Source organism: Acinonyx jubatus, chromosome B1 (assembly GCF_027475565.1).
Source record: "Acinonyx jubatus isolate Ajub_Pintada_27869175 chromosome B1, VMU_Ajub_asm_v1.0, whole genome shotgun sequence".
Classification (NCBI taxonomy): Eukaryota; Metazoa; Chordata; class Mammalia; order Carnivora; family Felidae; genus Acinonyx; species Acinonyx jubatus.
In genome coordinates, this window is record NC_069382.1 from 49216129 (window position 1) to 49235548 (window position 19420).

At 44.0% G+C, this 19420-nt stretch overlaps 1 protein-coding gene across 10 annotated transcripts in view; it reads left to right on the forward strand.

Moving 5' to 3' along the window:
- Positions 1-18942, forward strand: part of HMBOX1 (homeobox containing 1) — a 193118-nt gene extending 174176 nt beyond the window's left edge. For 2 of the 10 annotated variants that reach the window (XM_053216661.1, XM_015081173.3), the window contains 3 exons: positions 1480-1575; positions 2738-2832; positions 4836-18942. In XM_053216661.1, coding sequence (XP_053072636.1) covers positions 1480-1575; positions 2738-2832; positions 4836-4973 — 329 coding nt within the window. In that variant the 3' untranslated portion in view covers positions 4974-18942. Of the gene's footprint in view, positions 1-1479; positions 1576-2737; positions 2833-3072; positions 3178-4835 lie in introns of all 10 variants that reach the window. The other 8 variants (XM_027069701.2, XM_027069728.2, XM_027069735.2 and 5 more) reach the window with 8 other exon arrangements.
- The last annotated feature ends 478 nt before the right edge of the window (positions 18943-19420 follow it).

Consider the following 19420-nt stretch of genomic DNA (forward strand, 5'->3'; position numbering starts at 1 on the left):
CACCACCCTCCTGTGCAGTCACTGCCCTGTCCTGTTCGGGTGGTACTTCTCGGGGATGTAGTTATGGTGGTCCAGATCAGGTGTTCATATGGAAGGTTGCAAGAGAGTATCCCTGCTTAAGATAGGAGGCCTGGAAATGATAAAGATTATATAGATGTCTTTAAAAATAGAGCATAACTATATCAATTCCAAAATAATTTTAAAGTTTGGAATATTTAACCAAGTCTTGTAAATAAATGAAAAGATGTATGTATGTATGTATGTATGTATGTATGTATGTATGTATTTTGCAAGTGTTATATAATTCTGTATTCCTGTTTGAAGAATGAATTCTTATTAAAATTGGCTTGTTAATCTTTCCCGCATTGGGATGAGTTCTGCATCGTTAGGAAAAACTTAGGGTAGTTCCATTCTAAAGTCCTGTTGTTCCCGTGCAAGTCAACGGAGACACTTAAAGATACAAGACTTTTTTTCCATGTGTTAAAATGTTATTCCACATTTTACGGTTTTTGTTACCAGAAACTGTTCTCAGTTAAGATGATCAATTGATCTTCATTTGGCCAGTTAATTTGAATGGCCTAAAGGCTATAGATACAAAAGTGTCAATATTTTATCATAATTAAACTGTAATTTATTCTCCCTTACCCGGAAGCCTGACTTCTAGCAATCTAGACCCTACAGACACATCTCCAGTGACACCTATACCCTAACCTCACACCAGCCACAGTCCCACCCCAGAAGCTGTGCAGGAACTCAGAGTCTTCCTGGAAAACACTTCACCCTGTGTCATCAACACCTTAACCTTTTTTCTGGCTTCTCCACCCACTGTGGATTAAAAGCTTAGTAGACAGAAAAGGACAGGGGAGGAGGAAAAGGTACAGGTGGACCCTTGTTTGCAGGCATGGTGTTAATCTGTAAGAATTCACATTTGACAGCAAAGAAGGTAATAAATTTAAAATGCAACCTGAATTGTGCTATGTGTTCTAGTATAGTTATAATAATGGATGGTCAGAGTCAAGAAAACATGGACAATAATTATTCTTCTGTCTTAAGACAGCAGGAAACTAGTTTATGTAAGGCTTTAAAGATTTTAGTAAACTTCAACTACCTGGAAACTTGATGAAGAGTAACACACTCATCTAGAAAGATGCTAATTGAATGAAGCCTCCATGTACTATCATCTGACCTTTGAACCCTAGAGTTGAATTTGTGGAATTTATTAATTTTGTATTTAGTATTGAAATTTCTTTAGTATTGTGTGGTTTTCTGAAATATTTTGTTATTAGTTGCTATTTCTGTATTTAGTGTTTATTCATTCAGTAATAATTTAAGTGCATACATACTACTAAAAAAAAATCCCCCGTATCTGTTGTTCTGGCAATAAATGCAATCAAAAGAACTTTTCAAAAAGAAAAGTATTACTCCTTAAAAGTATTACTCAGATACAGACTATCTGAATTTTATTGCATGCATTCACAGGCAAAAAACTGTCAGATCTGGAACGAGTTACCTCCCTGAAAGTATATAATTGGTTTGCTAACAGACGGAAGGAGATCAAGAGGAGAGCCAATATTGGTAATGTATCAGAGAGGCTGCTTTCTTTTTTGAAGCAGTCCTAGGCATCAGTTTTTGGTTTTTGGTTTTTGGTTTTTTTTGAAAGTACCTTCAGTTTAGAACTGCAGGTCTTAACAATCCTTACTTTTAAGCCTAACAAAAATTGTCCTTATGTTTTTCTTTGTGTTTTTAAGAATTAGAATTTCTTGCAGTATTTGTATTATACTAATAATGGCATTGTTCTTAATGTTTTAAAATCTAGAATTAGACATGGCCCCTGACCAATTACTCCTGTGCCTCATAGTAAAGATGCTTGTTAAGGTCTTGAGAGAGGGAGTGAGACCCTGAGCTTCTTTGTTGTTACTGGGCTGTGACTTAGGTATTAAGAAACATATGATTAATAGAACTGGAATGAAAGAGTCTTAATAGGGAACATAGCAAAACACAGATTTTTTATTTTATTTTATTTTATTTTATTTTATTTTATTTTTATTTATTTATTTATTTACTTACTTACTTATTTTCAATATATGAAATTTATTGTCAAATTGGTTTCCATACAACACCCAGTGCTCATCCCAAAAGGTGCCCTCCTTAATACCCATCACCCACCCTCCCCTCCCTCCCACCCCCCATCAACCCTCAGCTTGTTCTCAGTTTTTAAGAGTCTCTTATGCTTTGGCTCTCTCCCACTCTAACCTCTTTTTTTTTTTTTTCCTTCCCCTCCCCCATGGGTTTCTGTTAAGCAAAACACAGATTTTTAAGAAGAGCATTTCAGAAACATGAATTAATGAGATTGGGGTGGGGGGTTGGTTTTGAGCTTTTAAAATTGTGTTTCAATTCTAAACTTACTCCCCATCAATACAATTCTCAAACACTTTACAGAACCCCAAGACAGGAGGGCTGTTTAATTAGTTGGTAAGTATTTATGAAGCACCTAACAGTCAACCACTCAGATGTGGCATGTGAAGCAGCAGGGGCTCCAGAATGACGACTGTGTTCCTCTCCTGGCCTATGTGCAGCTGAATTCTACCTGTCTGCAATTTAAAAGAACCAAAACGTAGAGGAATCTAGGTTCTTGTTTAATTACATTCTGATTTCCTCAGCACAAAGATTAATTCAGTGTTTTGGTTATTACAATAATGTAACAGATAATTTAGGGATCTATTTGCTTTTTTCGAAGAAGCAGCAATCCTGGAGAGTCATGGGATAGATGTACAGAGTCCAGGAGGCCATTCCAACAGTGATGATGTTGACGGAAATGACTACTCAGAGCAGGTGAGCAGCTGAGCAGAGGTTCTTGGTTACAGAGTGGGTGGGATAGTATGACAACTCAATTCTGTGGGTGTGTTTTGTACGGGGTGGGAGAGAGGAGACAATCTAATGTCCCTCCACTCTGCTCATGTGTGTAGTTAGATTTTCATGTAATTTGAAAGGAATGTGGTATAAGATTCAGTTGTCCTGTAAAATTTGTAAGAAACTGTTATTCACCCACATGGATTTATTGTCATACAACAGGATACTTGGCAAGTACGCAATGGGGAGGAGGAGGAGGGAAGAAGTTCAGAGGGAGGCAGAGAAGCAGAGAAGGTAGAAGAAGAGAGGAGGATCTGATCCAAACAAGCAAGTTACACCATCCACCACACACACACTCAATGTTTGAGAATACTAAGGGCTACTGGGTAGCTATACTCCATGCCTAAACCTGTACCAATGCAGCACACAGTGGAAGGTCCCGCCCACCACGGCCCCATTGCAGTGAGAACCCTCATGCCCGGATGAGTGGTTCTTTCAGAGTCTCTGGCACATTGACACACACATCCTCTCATAAATGCATGTCTTCTCACCTCACCCTGACTTAGTTTTCATTGCTTGGGGGAAAAATATATATTTAATTGTAGCCACTGGATGGAATAATTCAGTAACTAAGAATGTGGGAATTTTCCCCCCACATATCTGTTGACAGATTTCATTAAAATTTTCATAGGATTTAAAATTCGTTTCTGTTTGGAATATGAAAAAAATGTATGATGTCTTCTGGACCACAGCAGGAGAACGTTTGCTGTTTCCTGTAGTGTATATATATATCTCTTCCTCGCCCCTCAGTCAGTTCTGAAATAATAGCCCACTTACGTTCTTCCTTCTGCCATCCATTTTGCAGCCTCTGTTTACCAGCTTGAGCGCAGACACTGCAGGAATGCACGAACTTTACACGAGCCCCTTTTAAACTCTACAGACCACTTTGTGGAAATGAGAATGAAACAGTGAGACCCATAATTCCCAGGGGTTACCTTTTTTCTTTTTACACTCCCAAATCATAGCTCCACATTTTACTGAAGAAAATATCTGTCTTTCTAATCAGAAACATTCCTGTTATTTTTCAGTCTACTAATGTAGATGGATCACTCCCCGTTTTTTTTTTCCAGATGCCCTAAGGGCAGCACATCCCATGATTCCCTCCCTCCCCACCCCACCCCCCCAACCCACCAGGATCTTACCCTTCCCCAAGCTTTTTGATGCGAGAGTTCCCCTGAAGGCATGACAGGTGAGAAACTTATCCCTTATTTGTAACACCATCTTCTGGTGCCTGACAAACATCCTGCGGTGCCAGTTTCCTTCACAGCTTTGTTGTTTAACACTGAGCTGTGCATGGAGGGAGAGCTTCCCGCTCCCCCTAAATATGACACCTGCCGCTTCCCTGGTGTCTTCCTGCAGGAGAGCACCACACATTTTCACCCATAGCCATTGCTGGCAGTTATACTTTTGTCCTGTTGTAATCGAGAGTTTTTTGGGTCTTTTGTTCTTTTGTGAAAATGCATTTTTATCCATAAGATGTTGGTGTCTGTAGTTTAGTCTAGTTTTCTCAGCTCAGTAGAAAGATATCATGAGCTCTGATAATCTGTACGAGTACTAGTCCAGAATTCAATAGCTCACTAGTATGGCCTTCAGTGACTAGTGCTATGTTTGTTGCAAACCTAGAATGATCAGGTTTGATTATATCACCAGCAATCTTTCTGATAGAAGGAAAAAATTCTTAGCAAGAAAAAAACATTTTGGTGCTTTTTATTTGTTGAATCATGGAAATGTCAACTGGAAGTCTGGACCTATTTCCATTCAGTGTCTACTTAAATACATTTCACCTCTACTCTGTCACGAGCCCCTCACCCACTGTGTCCTCCCACGAATGTTCTGCCTCCCCTTGCCCTCAGCATGCCTTTCTGTGAGTTGGAGAATTTTACCAATCCACTAATAACATTTGTTTCTTATTTCTGCATGTCTAGGATGACAGCACTAGCCATAGTGACCACCAAGACCCCATCTCATTAGCTGTGGAAATGGCAGCAGTCAACCACACTATCTTGGCCTTGGCCCGACAAGGAGCCAACGAAATCAAGACAGAGGCCCTGGATGACGACTGATCAGGGAGGGTTGAACATGAGAAGTTAACTTAGTTTAGACGTAGCACCTTAGCAGACTTTCCTCGGTCCTTAACATGTGTTCTTACAGTATAACTTGCAGTTTCTTGTATGTCAGTTAGCCCTTAGGGTCTTGTTCTGTGAAGATGGCATGGTGCCCTCAGCCTTTGCATATACTCTCTCAGTATTAATTCCCAGTAAATAATAACCAACCAACCAACCAACCAAACTTCCCTCTCCCAGCCCCCGAGGCTAGAAAATCTTGCTGCTCTGTCTTAGCATTCCAAGAAAGTGCTTCCAGGTATTTAGATAGCCCTCAGTTCTCAAATAATAGGCTACGTGTAAAACCTTGGGTACCTTTAGATTCCTGTAACACTAGTCTGTACCCTTTTCCTTCCCCAAGACTGATAGGATGCAAGCTGAGGTAGTGTGGCCCAGGATTGACAGACACCATTCGGGGAGTATCTGCAGAGTAAAAGGAACACTAGAATTCCCACTCAGCTTGGGAATAATTGATTTCCAGCTGCAATAAGCCGTGCCTCATAATAGTCACACTGTGGCTAGATTATACTTCTTTGGGTGCTGTGGAAAAATGTGGAATGTCCATGGAAAAACTTGATCTCAGATTTTGGTTGATGTTAACATGCCTGACACAGACATCCTTTCCTCTCACAAGCTGTGTGACTTAGTAGATAAAATACTGCCTTCTGCCTTTGGGACCATGATTGAAACACACAAAAAAACAAAAGTCATTTAAAAAAAACAAAACAAAACAAACCCAGCTTGAGAGCATTGGAAAACAAAACAAAACAAAACAAAAAACATGAGCTGAATGTCTAATGGATGTTAAGTCCAGTTCTCAGAACCACTGTACGTTACACGGCACAGGTATGTGCCTGCCTGCAAAAGTGCTGGAGGTCATCATGGACGCTGCTTTGCCTCCTGTTTGTGTCCCCTTTCCCTGCTACCAAAAAAAAGTCTTTCAAGGATGGAGCTAAGGTCACAAATGAGTGAATGAACTTCCAGTCTTTGTATCCATTAACTGAAGCCCCCTCAATATGAGAGGTTGATAGAGGACTTTATGGTGGGATTATGCTGACTGACTATCACAATTGCAAATACTTTCCTAAAAAGGAGCAGAAAAAAGCAGGGGACAATTGCCACTTGCGTGGTGTGTCTTCAAGATACAACGTGATGTGACTGCTTTGGTGTTCTCTTTACTCTGTCCTTGTAGAGGTGTGAAAAGCTATATTGCTACAGGCAATTTATTTAATAATTGGAAGCCATATTGATAATGGATGTGGTAATATTTGTAAAGTTTAATCTACTTTAAGCGGCAGTAACTAATGGAATTTTTTTCCTTGATCACATATGTAGCACTTTTGTTACTTTTTAAAGATATTTATATTTGATAAATCTTTTTTTCATTTTGAGAACTCAAAATACCAAACAGTGAACTTGCGTTATAAAGTCACCCTGTGATCACCTTGTCATCTAGTAGCAAAATGATGAACTATTCATGCATCAAAGAAAATTACATCTGCTGGCCTTGTATGAAAATGATCTCTTGGCATCCCGATTAAATGACACACTGTCACTGTGGGGAAGAGGAAACAGCCTTCAATGTAGCGGCGTAGGGTGCGTCTGAGGGAGGCATGACTGCTGTGTATTTTCTGCCTCGTTCCATCTCCTTTCTACGCACAGTGGAGCCTTGTTTAAAGGGGGATTTGGGGCTGGCTGTTAACTGTCTTTTCGTCCATTATCTAAGAACAATTTCTAAGATGGAAGGAAGGCGCCATTTCCTTACCTCTTCACCTCCATGCCCCCACCAGATGTATTCAGCCTAAAACCATTGAGAAGAGAGTGAGACTGACCTTCTTTGTTTTTCCCTTTCTCATTAGTAGATATTAAATACCCACCAGTTTTTAGCTGGTCTGACTCCATTTAAGGCATATGCTGACAAGGTCTTCTCCCTGTCTGTTCATCCTGCCTATGCCAGTGTGCGGAAGCCTTTAGAGGGCATGAAAATGCCACCTTATATGGGTCTGTGACTTTAAAGAGCTAAGGGCAGGGACTGGGCCTGCTCTTGTCTGTGGATTTCAGGCAGAAAATGTATATACTTCTTCCAGCTTCCAAGAATTGGAGTAAAATGGGGTAGTCTTTTCTGTTTGACTGTTTTACTTGAACCAACAGATTCAAGAGTAGCATTTGTTATTCTCAGGAATGATCCCCCTGCTCATTTTCTTTCTTGGTGTGTTTGAGTTTTTATTTCAATTAGGAGATTATGTTATCTTTCTTTCCTTTTATATTACTTAGAAAAAAAAATGTAACATATTGTATCTTCCATTCCGGTGAAATTTTGTCTGCTTATTCGCAGTTGAATCAGAAAGAAAAGAGAGGAAAATATACTGTCTGACAAGCCACATCCATGATTTATTGTAAGGAGATTATTATAATTGATAGCTTCTTTATGATGGGATTGCTAGTATCATTTGTTCTTGCTGGTCTTTTTAAAGAAACAGACTCAAACTGTTAAGACAGCTGCAGTTTCTAAAGAAATACGTGATTGCCAGAGAAGAGCTAAAAGGTTTCATTGTTTTAAGGCCTTAAGGAAGGAGAAAAGCTTCAGAGAAAAAAGGGGAGTCAGTATCCATGAAAGCAGTAGCGGGCCCTATCTGGCAACCTGGAAAAAGTAAGAGCACATGTCTACCAATGCAGGATAGCCTCATATTGGGTTCAGGAGGAAGGAATCTTCCATCCAGAATTCTTCTTTTAATTGAAGAAGACTGCTGGCCTGCTCTTAAGACCCGCTGCCTTACATATAACTTTTGCTTTTTCACCGAGAGCAAAAATACAGTTCTTTGGGGCCTAGATTTAAATCTGCCATTGTTTTTTTGTTTTTGTTTTTGTTTTGTTTTTGTCCCTGGGTTCAATTCTGCTGTCTTGTCCAGTCTACCTTAGTTCTCATAATGGCACACAGAGTTGTCACTGTCTTAATTTGTAGTATCTTTGGATGGTGAATTTTTTTCTTAAAAAACCCTAAATTCCTGTCTTACTGAAGGGAAAAGAGCCAGACTCAAAAAAAAAAAAAAAAAAAAAAAGAAAAAAAAATCCCATTATGTACTTTTGGGTTGATCTACCCCTCTTTTTTTACTCCATCCTGTACATCCCTCAGGCCCCAGAGGACTGTTTCAGGACTGCTCTTCCCTAGTGAAGAAGACTAAATAAAAGGGTGGGGTGGAAACCTTGTCAGCAGTTCTTATAGGAACTTGTCTGTTATTTTTTGAAAGACACTTTCATTGAATTACTATAGTCACATGGGTAAACTTCCTACTCTTCTTACAACACAGCCTTACAAAGGGACCTTTTAAAGATGGACCATCTGAATGAGATTTCTGATTTGCTGTTGATAACCCTAATGTGGGGTGAAGGCCAGGGAGGGCAATACAGTAACACTCTTAGCTGAGACCTTCTGGTGTCAGTCAGTACCAAATAGACACTTTGGTTTATTTCAGCAAAGCTTGTAATTGTTGAGTACCCCTTAGGGCATTTCTTCACAGTCTCAGTCCTTTAAGTGGTTGAAAAGTGCGGTTACCTTCCACCTACCTATGGGATCTGTACAGTTCCCACACACTGTCTTTGGGTGGGCGGCCCCTCCCCCCACATTCTCCTGTTCCTTCACAGGAAGAAAGTTCCTGGAACAGGAAGACCCCTTTAAGGTACCTTTCACTGAAGCTCAGTAGAGGTGACCACCTAAAAAGATACGGGTGAGGAAGCAGCTGCTCATCAACAGTGAAGTATGCAAATCCAGTACTGTGGTTCCTGGTAGATTTTCGATGGCACGCAGTCCAGTAACCGACAGTACCGCTGTTGGGGCCAGATATCCACATATATTTTTACCTCAAAGGGGACAACTCATGAAGAGCTCGCTCATACACTCATTTCAGTTCTTTACAAACTTCCCTCCTGGACTCTAGCCATCAAGCACCAAGTGTAAATAGACTTATTTCATCAGGAATCTCCAGTCACATTCTCTCCCTCTGTGAACAGCTCCCCTTCCATTTGCCTCTGGGCTCCAATACTAAGGGCCTCATCTTGAGCAGACATCTTTGCTGGGATTTTTATCTTCCACAGAAGGCAGAGCATGTGGGTGTGGTCCATCTCTTCACACAAACACTCCTTTCTGTCTTGCAGGCCATCTTTGTGTCCAGCTGCATATTCCACTGACCAGCTACATTATCTCTGCCCATAACAGTGGAAATAATCCCTTTTTCACACACAGTCCTACCCATCCTAAAAATGTGAACTTCAAGTCCTTACTCTCTTGGTCCTAAGAAGGGTTTGGGTAGAAGCAGTCTTCCCATGTAACTTGTAGCTCTGCCTTTTAAAATTGCTTTTTGTCTTTTTTTGTTCAGAGAACAACCGGAGTAGTTTTCCCCAGTAAGTCTCAACAGATTCTTAGGCAATAATTTTTCTTGTTATTGATGATCTTGTGCTCAGTAGCACTCTACACTGAATAGTCCTGACCCTTCATGTTGTGCGTTGGTTTTCTGTGTTAATCTCTGTCCGTGATTTAAATCTTAGGTCAGAGTGGTGATAGATTTTGTCATTTTGTTGTTGTGATTATTAGTAATGTTTTACTACTGTATTCACTGGGGCTGCATTGAGACCAGCCAAATCCATTTATAGCTTTACTGAGCCGGTTTTGTTTGTCAAGATTTCCCAAGTGAAAGTTGGGCGCACTGACCAGCTGCTGGCTGACAGCGTCTTTCTGGAGCATAGGGATGGGGTGGGGGATGCACTGGGGAAGGGGTGGGAATTACACATTTAAAACATTCCTTTTTGTGTGCTCTCTAAATAGCAAGGATGTTTACTCAGGATTCGGGTATCAGTTGTCGGCCATGTTGAATTTGGCTAACTGAGCTGCCTGCCCGAAAACCTTCTTCCTGTTTCTTAATTTCCAGACTAATTTACATTACTTCAGTAATACCTAAGTTTTCCAGTTTGAAGGTATTGTACCATAATGAGAACACAAGGTTTTCCCAGGGAGGCAACTATGAATGGCCACGTTATCTTGTAAGGATTTCCCTAGTGGTAGCGTATTGTCACAGTAGAGGCCCTTTCTTTTTCAGTACCGCGCTCTCCTTCATCACATGCTCTTCTCTTCAAAAGATGACTATCACCTAAGAGGAAAGCTTTCTTTACCCCTCTAAGGAGAACTACCATCCTGAGATGGTGGGAAAGACTTTTTAGATACATCGACCCCACAGGTTACTTTTCCAGTCACAGAGACTCCTCTTATAAACAGGTTATGTTCAGAAAGGCTGTTCTTCAGTCTCTTTACTTATAAGCTAAAAGTGATAAGCGACTGCTTTTGTCATCTTAAAGGACCAACGGTTGACTCACCTATCTCTGAAGTGCAACTCTGTTCCTGTCTATGGACATTCGAAAGCTGGAAGTCTTGGTGGAGATGAAAAGTAGCAGCAAAGAGAAAGCTAACGATGTGAGAAATCCAGTTTCCTATAACATTAGTTTTCTTTTGTAATTAAAAGGGGAGTACGTAGGGTGGAGAAGGGAGGGGAAATCTGCTTGCACCAAAAGATCTTGCACCCCGTGCTTATCGTCACCCAGGGACCTTGAGGGTGTAGTAGATGCTGTGGGTAACCAGTGTGCAGAACCCTGTACTTCTGTTTTATCACGCTTCATAGGACGCTTGGGGCCAAGCATTGCGCAGAACTAAATCTAACTGATTCAAGTCAAGTCTAACTTCTGGCCGTCAGCCACCCACGTTTCACGCCCGTTATCTTGTTAGCCCGCGCAGCGCCCTGACAGGAAACAGGGATGCATCTGCAGGAGGCCCTGCCTTTCAGTCCTGACACCTTTTTTGCTTGACAAGTTTGGGAATTGATTTGCCCATCTGGATGGCATGACTGTGCCTTCCATGGGTGTCTGAGCCCCAAAGTGCAGTGGTGTGGGGCAGCTGTCGAGTGTGCCCTGTCACTATGACTGCCATACGCTGACCTGAGCAGGGCGTGTGTGCCCGGCTCAGACATCTTGGGATGCCGCTCCCTTAACTCCATTTTCATTTTCTCTTTTAATAAAAGTGGCTCTATACAGCCATAATTAACTCTCAAATTCACATTGGTGTGCTGTGATCAAATGAAGGTTTGCCTGAATCCTTTCAAATTGTAACCATGGTAATTGAGGGGGGTGGCACAGAATGAATATATAAAAATATAGCGACAATTGTTCTGAGTGACTGAGTGTCCTCCTGACATGTAATTAGCTGTTTTAGCAAGATGTAGATTGGCATGGTCATAATTAAAAGGATTTCTGTCCTTTATGTGATTGGAAATGGCAGATCTCCCATTCCCTGTTCCCTTTTAGCACTGATGCTCCCAAGAACATTTGGAACAGCAGCTCAGTAAACTAAAATAATGACATGGTGCTCGTGTCCTCTCCCTTTAGTGAAAGAGAAGGATTTGGAGTTATTTCAACTTCAAAATGGAAGCCTTCGCTGTTGCTCCCCACTTGACTTCTATATCATTTAAACCTCTGTCTCACATCCAGTTTTGACTAGCTCCACCTTTGGCAGAAACTTTAGTCAGAACCCCAAACTGAGTCAGTCCCTGACAAGCCCTTCATGACTGCCCCACTTGCTGGCTAGCTAAGCACATCGTGTGGCCTCACTTGAGGACATTTACTGTCAGACAAACTTCCTGGGATTTTGATTTTCTCCTTGGTTACTTGATACTTCCATTGTCACCATTAGAAAGTATCAAATGGGAATGTACACGTGAGTTAAATAGCGTTTTCCTCACTGAATCATAGGATCTTTGACAAACATGATACAAACAGATGTAAACACGTGAGCTTTTAACAACTATGTGGCATAAATGGAGTCCTGATACTTACAGTGTCCTGAAGTTAATGTATATGCATGAGTGTCACCCAGATTTCCCCACATCGCTCTTACAGGGCAAAACCAGGTTCCTTATGTCAGCAGCCTTTTGTTATCCCGAGTTTTCCCCATTGCTCTGCTGAGTCAGTGGGATTGTCTCCCCAGCCCACCCAGGTGCATGTTTTCTCTCCCTTTCACTTTGCTTGCTTTCTCTTCATCACCTTGTCCCCCTGAGCATCGTGTGGTCTTGACACCTTACACCGCCTGCCCAGGATGTCTGCTGTTCTCCCGCCGAGGCCTCCCACTGGAGGGGAGCTGCTGTGTCACCAGCTAGCTTTTCTCTAAAATATGCTTTGGTTTTTTCCATCACTTGCAGAAGTCTTCATTCAGTTCTATGATCAAGTGAGCCTCCGCACAAATACCAGCACCCAGCATAGTGCCAAGCAGCTTCTCACAAGCTGCTTCGTTTCTGTGGGGCTCCTAGCTGTGCCTGTGAGCCTGGGCCACGAGCGCCTTCTTCCTTCAAGCCTGGACACTCTGGGATTGCTTAGTAACCACTGAGAAAATGCCACTCTTGCTTTTGTTCATATTTTGCTGCTTACCCTCATACAAACCTTTTCCCCCGTCTCCACATATCAGAAGGGATCCTAACCAAGTGCTAGTTACACTTCATTTTGATGAAAATGCTGAGGCAGGCTGCTTCTCTATAACTGTTCTCTCCCCGTCCACAAACAGAATTTGGGAAAAGGTTCTGCCTTGAGGTCTTTTATTCTTGTTCTCAAAAATACCTCCAAAATGTGTAGTCATTGGGCCAGATCAGGAAAAATGCCATTAAAAGTTCTTACACGGTGCTTCTCTTCCTATAGGATCTAAAAGTGACTTTCAGCCCCACCCCCACGCGCCTACTTTCAAGATACATGTGCTAGTGTGGAGACTTCCCTGTGGGGTCCTATCAGTCTTCTGACAGTTGGAATGATTGTGGATTTATGGCCCCAAAGAGCAGAGTACCCCATCCCTTATTTTCCCAGCTGCTGAAAGATCACCATCTCCATTACAGTTGAGAAGCTGTTTTAAGATTAGAAATTCTGAGAACTCACTGGAGTATGATACCGATTGCTGAGACAGGCATTCAAACAGCCAGCACAACGTTCTGATTATCTGCTTATATTCAAACAAAATAGAATTATCGCTGCAGTTAAAACCTAACACAATCTGCTATTTTAGGGATCAAAGTATTAGATGTGCCGCTTAAGGAATGGTGCTACTAAAAAAGAACTGGAGTTGGCAAGACATTTCCCTCCCCAGTTGTTTCCACAGGCCATTTTGGTGATTCCAAAAACCCTACACCTTATAATGCCATTACCACCAGCAGCCCCCACTAAAAAGGAAAAAGCAAAAAAGAAAGCCAACTCACCCAAATCCCTGAAAGCATGGGTAGTACTTGCCCACGAAATAGTATTTTTTTTTTGGAAGAAAACACCAGAAGTTACTCTTACAAGAGACCAGAGTAAAGAAAGATGTCATTCTAAATCATAATGCAACAAGAGACAAACATTCAGACCTCCTGAGCATTCAGAGCTCATGATAATAGCAGCTGACATTTATTGAGCATGTACTATGCGCCAGGCACTGTGCTGAGTGTTCTTACTGTCTTGTTTATTCTTGAAGATTCGCAGACCTTACACTGAGCAGCATCACCTTAATGGAGTCGAGGAAAATCTCCAGTTGCTTCTTTCACGTTAGTAGATGTTATTTGGAGAACAGGTTGCAGGGTCTGCCTGGCATTGCTCTGAGTGAAATCAATGCACTTAACCTATTTTGTTCTCTCACAAGACAATGCTGGATAATCCCCACTAGCGCACTGTCACATTGCTATCCTCTGTCTGTGCACTTCATTCCCCCTGACACTGAACTAGTATTACTTTGATGATCTAGACATTAGAGCATCCCTTCCCCTTGGCCTTTCTCCGTGGTTAGTGATAGTGACAGAAACGCAGTGAACTGAGTGAGGCTCAGCAACAGTGATGTGAAACCTGTTTCAAACATCCTGTCTCTAGAAGGCAAATGTGAGGTCCTGCCTTTTGGGGGCGGGAGGAGAAACAGAATGGCTGTCTCATCATCTGCGTTTTGAGGAGAAGTAGAATTTACTAGCACTCCTTGGGTGTAGTTGCAGTTAGTTGAGGCTGAGAGTGCACTTCCCGTTTTCCCTCTGTTTAGCTCTTCGAGCATTTTCTTAGTGCCTGTTACTGTTAGGCATCCTGCTTCTGCACAGAAGTGTTTAGCTAAGCCGTTCCAGCTCGTTCTGTCCCATCATAGACATGAGAGACAGTGGGGCTGAGCCAGTACTTTTGGAGATTCGGGGATTCTGGTATTAGTGTCTGCCCCACATGGAGACAGGTCCAGATTTGGGATCGGCATAGAACTGTCTAATGAACCACAGTCCAGCAAAGGGGCCAGCTGCCTAGGGATTCAGGTGGCAGCTCAGTGACCATTGTCAGGGGCCCGGGCTCCAAGCTGACCGGAGGACTGAACTAAAATTCCATGTTTCTCTCCCCCTCGCTTCTCCAGCTCTTTTCCTCTTGAAAGTAAGTTGTTCCCAGGGGCTGTCACTCTCTTCTCATCCACTCCATCACGTCCTAGGCATCCTTGGAGCCCAAGAGAGTGGAAACCACCCCAGGAGGAAGGCCCCAGTTGGAGTGGCCCTGTGAGCAGATCTACCAGGTTGACTATTTGAGTTTGGTGGCTCTGTAATAGGTACCTTGTTTCATTAGCTGGCTAATGGGATTTTTCATTATCCCCCCCGCCCCACACCAAAAAAAAAAACCCACCCTAATGTGAAGGGAACAAGGTATGTGTGCCTTCTGTTTAGCTGTTGGTCCAGATTTGGCATCTCTGGTGGCAGTTGGGTGCCACTGAAATTTTGGAATGGAGACATTAACTCCAAGCTTGGAAAGAGCACGTGACTCTTACCAACCAGTATGGGTGGCAGAGATGAGTCACAAGATTTGTGTTGCCTTTATAACTTTTCCAGCTTCCCATCACTTCCAGGTCAAGTTGAAGTCTCCGTCTTGTTTTCTGGCTTCCTTTAAGCCCAGAAACCGCTCCCCTTTTGTTGCTTTACTGGAACTAAGAGCCCAGCGTAAACTTATGAGGGTCATTTTTCCACTTCATCATTCACTGAAGCTATTAAACTGGAAACAAAACGACATTAGTGCTATATTAATGTAAACAGCAGCCACTCTAGTGATATTACATTGAACTCTTTTGTTTTTATGCCAGATTCATGGGCGGGGGCAGGCAGCGCATACATTAGTAGAGTGGATGGAACAGAGGTGAGGGCTCAGCTGTGGGCTCCTTTCAAGAGCATTATTGTTAGTGATTTGCCTTGAAAACCACATTTCAATATGTTAAAGTCAGTGAGCCCCTTAATCCTGCATCTCTGAAAATGGGCACCACAAAACCAAAGTTCTTTGGGGGCAGGGGGAGTTCTCCCTTCAAGCGTCGGCATCTCTGGCAAGGCTTTTCTTCGTTGCTCACGGTTTTGCCGGAACACTTCTCTCGAAAGGGCCTCTTCTAGTTTTTCTCACACGGGAAATAGCAAGCAAGCCTGTGCAGTCCTGTAGCCCTGAGTCTGGAGCAGACCGTCTACACACCCGCTCTGCCCCGATCCGTTTGCTCTGGTCTGCAGAAACAGGGAAGAGCAGAGCTGCTACTGGGCCCAGCCCGGGTGTTTTCATCTTCACCCAGGCTGCAAGGTGGGACATTGCCCCTGCCAGATGAGACCAAGAACATCATAGTTGCCTCCCCTGGAAGAGCCCACAGCCTTCTCTGATTCCCCATGGGCTCCCCTCCCTCCCTTCCACGGCCATAGTCACCAGTAGGTATGCAGTACCTTCCAAGGATACATTTCTAGTTCTGTTTTTTAAGTGCCTAAGCAAGTTACAGACCTCTGGAACCTGCCGGAGAGTCGGCCTGTGCCCTGCCCCCTCCTCTTCCCCTCCCTACACTTAGCCCTCAGGGGCAGGTGCAGATAGCTGCCCCTCTGCAGGGCCCCCAGCATTCTGCTGGCAGAACAACTACAAGGGCAAGCTCGTGGGCAGGGCGGCATTGGCACTGCCCCGTCAGGCTGGCTCCGTCACTCTGTCCTGCGCTGCTTTTTAAGGGTGTCTCTGTCAATGGGGTTACGGTCTCGGTTCGTAGAGAATGTTAAGGAGCCTGCTTAGCAAAATCTACAGCTGTCGAGTGGGGAGATCGGGGAGAGCAAGACTGCCTCAGCGCAGAATTCGGTCTGTCTTTGTCCGCAGCTGGAAAGTGCATCCAGACCCAAGAGGGCAAAGAGTCAGATAATCATGGTTTAAAACACAATGATTCATTTGCCATCATTAATCACTGGAACCCTGGCTGCCTCTTCTTGTCCTCTCCCTAGATTTGAGGGATCAGGGTGTCTGCTCACAAGGGCTCAGAAAGGCCATCGTCGCTGGGGGTGAAGCAAGATCACAAGTGTGTCTTTGAAAATGAGTGTGAGATTATCTGTTTGCTTCTTTTTTAAAGTAATTTAAGTCTGACCTAAATTTGGGGCCTTTATTATGTGGTGGGTGTACGACGGATTATTTTGTGACTGCACTCTGTTCACATCACGGCACTAAGCAGCGCTCAGATGATTTGTTGGTGCATTAGAACGTTTTGCAAAACGGACAAATCCATACCAGGCACTTTATTTTCATTAATAATCCAGCGTTTTTGTTCAGACAATGTCATAACCCAAATGGTGGGCATTCACATTTAACAGGTATGGGCAAATTTGCCAGAGGAATTCTTTGGATTGGGAGAGAGAAGGGAGGCGGGTTGATGAAAGTGGTCAGACGGGAGAATATTGAATCCGTGGTGGTAATGGAAGGGAGGCTTCTCTGGAGCGCGTCACCCCAACCCGGATCTGGGCAGTGCGCTGTTGCTCTGTTCTCCAGTTGCTCGTGTTTACGGGTTCTACGAGTGCTTGTCCGTTGTCCCACTGAGCGTGCGCGGGAGCACTGCAGAGCAGGGGACAGCAGTGCAGCGAGCGGCACCACAGCCCCCCTTTCTTCTCAGTTACCTGGACCCGAACACCCCGGCGCACAGAGTGCAGGGGGACTGTTTTCTGTTGCGGAACCGTGTGCAGCTGTGTCTCCCTGTTCGCTGGGGGGGTGGGAACTAGCTGGCGCAGGTTGGAAAGTGGAAAGTGAGGTTGACAGTCATAATCCAATCAGATACCATGGACCAGATGCCTTGGGACTGCCTGAAAGTCTTTAGCGTCCACCAAATACTCGAGTATCTGCGACGGGCTGTGTGGGGTCCCTGCCAGATGGCTTTGGGGCAGAGTGCCCTTCCCTGCCTTGGCCGTCGTGTGTCTTAGTCTTTGTGTTTCCCTTTGGCGTCTCCTGGTCTCTGTCCCCCATCCTGTGCACCATGTGTCCCTGAGGGGAGTCGCACCTGTGTCTGAGTCTGCTGTAAGGTGTTCAGTCTACCTCAAGGGGTCATCATGGTCAACTCTGTCCCATAGCAATCCTTCTGACATCGCCACACACACTGGAATGTATATCTGCCCCTGGCCCTGGCCCTGCCTTCCCTGTCAGTAACCTCCTGACCCCATCTTTCCTATAATCACCACAAACTCCTAGTGCAAATTGGATGCTGCTTTAAATGTGAAAACAATTGTTCAAAAGCTATAAAACCTGAATGAAAGCTAAAGCTGAATTTATAAGCCTTGTTGCATATGAGCCAAAAGTGCAAAAAGCTCTATATAATGAACTAACCTGCCACTCGTATAAATATAAATATATATAAATATATTAAAATCAGACTGTTCTACAAAATTGTGTATTTGTATTTTTGTGTACGTACAATTTTCTGCTAAGCAGAAGGAGGATGTAGTATAGGATGCTGTGAGAAGAGATTTGGTTTAATCCTATTTCTTTGTTACTTATTTTTGTTAACATCAGATGCCTGTCTTTGTCTTCTCTGTGTATGACACTGTTTGGAAAGCTGCAGTATCTCTCTTCCTTAGGTCCAGAGTCCATTAGAGAATGAAATCTGGGGTTTAGAGAGTTGTCCAGGTCACCAAACACGGACAAGCAGAGACACAGCTCGGCCGTCTACTGCCCAGGAGCTGTTTGTGGTTCTGAGGCAGCAGCGAGGCAGGGCACAGCCTCTGGGAAGCAGCATCCCACTTCTAGAAGGCAAGTTCCAAAACACAAGATTGTAACAGGTCTCTCTCAACAGAAGACTCTCCACCGGGCCCATCAGGAGGGGATGGATGCAGGGCCTCTCTGAATGGAGGAACGGGACCTCTTATTTCTGGGCCAGAAGTTTGCCCAGAAGGTAGCAGGGGGCTCTGCCTGGCTGTAGTGCCCAGCTCACTAGCCGTCCCTGGGCTCTGTGTCCCTCTTCTGAGTAGTCGCTGCCTTTTCTCAGATCAGGTTACCAAAATGCCTCCCTTCTGCTGAGCTGCTGGCGCTTCATCACCCAGACCTCCAGCCCCAGTTCCCTGGAGCATCTCAGAACCCACTTTCCCGGTGCTAACACACAAGAGGGGGGTAAAGTGGCTGCCAGTAATGGCCAGAAACCAACTATCTGGGAGGCCAGGCTGGAAGACAAGCTCCGCGCACCCAGGGCAGTCGGCCCATCCACTGGGAAGGCTTCCGGCAGCCCTGGGCCCGGGCCCCGCCCCCCACCCGCCTCTCAGCCCCACGCAGTCCCTCGTGGCCTGAACCTTCTCTAGGGAGAGCGATACTGCACCTTCACCTGTGGGACTCATATTTATAACAATGTGTAATGACTGTAGCAAAAAGCCCTTGTTTCTAGATGTAAATGGTCAAAGAAACAAGTGCTCTATTGTATTGATTAAAATAGTTCAAATGAGTCCTGTATCATTGTATCTCCTATTCTGGATTAGTGCCTTTTGGACAGTAGACTGTTCTGTAATTAAAATGTAGTATACTGCTTTTTTGTACAGTTTTGTTTTAATAAAACTTTTTTTTAATTTGTGTTTATTTTAGTATTGTACCTATTAGAGAATAAAATGTATAACTGAACAAAGCCTGGCCGGGATTTCTTTGGGGGGAAGAACGATCATTTGGGAAGCTCCCCAACACTAACGGGTGGCAGCCTTCCATTTTGGACATCAGTCCCTTTGTGCTTTAAAAAGCAGTTGGCACGCCCAGAGGCCGAGGACACCTGGAAAGGGTTGAGGTGACAGACACTACGCGGTGGGGCAGGAATGCCTTCTGCTCTGGAAAGCCCCTGAACCCGCCCACCTCCTCCATGGGGCTCTCCTACCCCAGGAGAGGCCACACCTTCCCCTCGCTCCCTTGCCCTGGCTGGGGGAGCACCCTCACATCGACCCCAGCCCCCTCCCTCCCTTCCCTCTGTCTTCCCACATCTCAGCGCCCCTGGAGTCCTAGCAGCTTGTCCACGCTGACAAGCTCCACACACTTTCCCTCTCGGGCTCCAGGCCACGTCCCAAGCACCTGATTTTCTCAAAGAGCCGTCTTTCCGTTTGCAGTGAAAAATGAAA